At 37.2% G+C, this 2926-nt stretch overlaps 1 protein-coding gene across 1 annotated transcript; it reads left to right on the top strand.

The window, feature by feature from the left end:
- Nucleotides 1–1286: 1286 nt before the first annotated feature.
- On the top strand, nt 1287–2675 carry LOC143529299 (zinc finger protein CONSTANS-LIKE 15-like). Its single transcript, XM_077025120.1, has 4 exons — nt 1287–2055; nt 2257–2430; nt 2515–2595; nt 2649–2675. Exons 1-4 carry the CDS (start codon nt 1333–1335, stop codon nt 2673–2675), a joined length of 1005 nt encoding a protein of 334 aa, XP_076881235.1. The 5' UTR covers nt 1287–1332.
- Nucleotides 2676–2926: the final 251 nt, after the last annotated feature.

Below are 2926 nucleotides of genomic sequence, written 5' to 3'. Positions count from 1 at the left end.
ATCAATTTGGTTAAATAACTGTTAACCGAATTGAGGGCACAGAAATGTTGGTAGATCTATCGGGGTGACGCCCCCCATTTCCATTCGCGTTGGGTTAAAAGTGGGAATATTTCGAGTATGGTACGTTTCGAGTTATCAAATTGGTAGTCATACACGCGTTGTATTCTTAGCTAGTTTACAACTAACGCTTTTTGTGCTTAAGGGTAAAATTGCGGGTTTCGTTATTGTGTTGTACCGTGTAAAGATCGGTATTGTTAGGAGTATAATGGCCGTACACTATTATATTCATGTGTTGCTTATATATGAATTGTCTATATTTATACAATAAGTTTTTTTTTCTCGGGAATAACTCACCGACATTCGTGTTGACCCAAATATTATTTAAATATGCTTTGCAGGAAAGTGAAGATTTCGAGGTCGCATGGAAACGAGAGCGTGGGATGTTTGAACAAAAGTGAAGTGTTGTAAACCGTGCATTAGCACGTGTAATAAACTCTGATTTTGTAAAATATTTTCTTATAATAAAAGATGATGCTTTTATTATTAATTGTCTATTATTGTTGGCTATCGGCATCTGTCATAACCCGAACGACTTAAGTTAAGACTTCCGCTGTGTTAAGTTAAGATTTTCGGGGTGTGACACGATCACCACATAACTAACCACCACCACTACTCACCACCTCGCAAGCCCCTAGCCCCTAACGCTACTGCGTACGATTTCCAAAAATCCTTCTATAATCTTACTCTTCAAGCCATTTTGATTAGAAGCCCCAACATCTCGATGTCTAATCGTGATTACATAACACGAATTTTGAGTTTGAAACATGAGGGACATATTCTAGGGCTTTTGTGAAGGTGTTAATGACTAAATATAGTTGATTTTTTTTATCGCTTTGTCTTTTAACATGAGTAAAATTTTAACCTTTAAATCATAGAAAAAATATCAATGTAATAAAAATTTAACCATAAATAATACATTATAAAGAATAAAATGTTAAGAAGCAACGATGCAGGATCTAGAAAGCACATAAACATGAACTCTTAGTTGATCTAGAGAACATAGTGTTTATGGAAAGGTTAAAAGGAGAAAGTAGAATGTTAGAAGCAGTTAAATCAATAAATAGTGTAAGTAACTAAGATTCAAACATAGGCGCGTTGACTCAAGCAATAATAAATATCGCAACTAAACCATCCTTTTCCGCCAGCAAAAAAGGCATCTTTGTCCTTTTCCAAACCTCTCTTATTTTATTACAATTACAACTAACTCGATCACTACACACCATCATCTTCATCTTCATCTTCATCAAAACCCTAATCCCAAAATCCTCACCAATGTCATCTCTCTGCGACTTCTGCAACGAGAAACCGGCCGTACTCTACTGCAAAGCAGATTCAGCCAAACTCTGCTTGTTCTGCGACTCCGCCGTACACTCAGCTAACGCTCTCTCGTTAAAGCACGTCCGGTCTCAGATCTGCGATAACTGCGGCTCTGACGCCGTGTCCGTCGCTTGTTCCACTGAAAACCTCCTTCTCTGCACTGCTTGTGACCACGATTTCCACGCCGACTCCTCGTATCACGCCCGTTACCCTGTCGATGAGATCACCGGCTGCCCCAGTGTTACCGAACTCGCTTCAATTTGGGGGTTTACTTTAAACCCTTCGGTTGATGCCAATTCGTCTCAGAATAAGTATTCGGTTCGTGATAATAGTGATGACACTTGTTACGATGAGGTTCCTAGTGTGAAGTGGAGGAAACCAAGCGGGTCGGGATGTGGAGTTTATCAGAAGGTGCTGTATAAGCAGCTGTTGGAGCTTGCCAAGGAGCGCTTGGACGGAGATGGAGCTGAATTAGGGCCTCAGACTCCGAGTGGATGCGGTCGGGCGGAAGGGTTTGAGTTTGAGGAGCAGGATGAGAAGGACTTGCTGAATCAGCAAACGCCGTTGACGTATTTGCTGCTGCCATCGCAGTCTCAGAATTTACCGAATTCGAATGGGAATAATGTTACTGAGTTTAGTAACATGTGGAGTTATAGCCCTAAACCCCAAACAAGTCAGGTTGGAATTTAATTAAATTAGTTTAGTTCATTTATAGAACAATTTATGCGTAGTTGTTAATTGTGGAATGTTAAATAATATAATATAATTACTGACAGCAAATAGTTTCAGAGTAGGCTGTAAGTATAACCACTTGTTTTATAACAACGCATATGTTTATTGTTTTCAATGGCACCGTCTTATTGATATATTGAATTGCAGATATGGGATTTTAATCTAGGAAGATCAAGGTCTCCTGAAGCAAGATGTGATAATATTGGATTTTCAATAAACAACTGTAGTGACCTTGTTGAGGATGCTTCTTTCACAACAATGGAAGTGTTAAAAGAAATGGAGGCCATAAACATGCCTATTGCCACAAATTCAGCACATAGTGTAAGTGTATCCTGCATTATTTTGGTGTGACATTTATATATCTCATTTATTACCCAAGATGTTCCATTTTTTTTTCATTGGTAGATTACTTGGAGTTTTGGGATCCTCCTTGTTTCATGGGAGATTATACAAGCACAGCTTGTATCTTTTGAGTTTAGCCACTATGTAATACATCCATTATAAATTAGGCATGTATTATTAATGTGTATATTATAAAGGTGAAAGCAGCCAGTAACAGTAAATAATCATGGCTCACTAAATAATATATATATATATACTTACATGGAAATGACTTTCAATCTTTGCTAACAAAATGCTAACATAAACAACTTTAATTACCATAGGAAAAAAAGAAATATGGTATTTTTGTGTGAAATTGTAGATGACAGTGAAAAATAAAGCAACCTGCAATAAATAATCTTAACTAATCAACAATTTGATAATTGATTTATAACATTCATTTAATAGTGAAAGGCTTACATGCTAGATATATATA

The sequence above is a fragment of the Bidens hawaiensis genome, unplaced genomic scaffold, assembly GCF_021521415.1.
Source record: "Bidens hawaiensis isolate Kalapana, Puna unplaced genomic scaffold, B.hawaiensis_p1.1 tig00008534_1, whole genome shotgun sequence".
NCBI classification, from domain to species: domain Eukaryota; kingdom Viridiplantae; phylum Streptophyta; class Magnoliopsida; order Asterales; family Asteraceae; genus Bidens; species Bidens hawaiensis.
The sequence above is the reverse complement of the archived record's forward strand: the minus strand, read 5'-3'. Positions and strand labels throughout refer to the sequence as shown.

Coding starts and splice junctions, on each gene's coding strand:
- LOC143529299 (XM_077025120.1), top strand. CDS start 1,333: ATGTCATCTCTCTGCGACTTCTGCAACGAGAAACCGGCCGTACTCTAC. Junction 2,056..2,256: donor CTAAACCCCAAACAAGTCAG/GTTGGAATTTAA, acceptor ATTGAATTGCAG/ATATGGGATTTTAATCTAGG. Junction 2,596..2,648: donor CTTTTGAGTTTAGCCACTAT/GTAATACATCCA, acceptor TATATTATAAAG/GTGAAAGCAGCCAGTAACAG.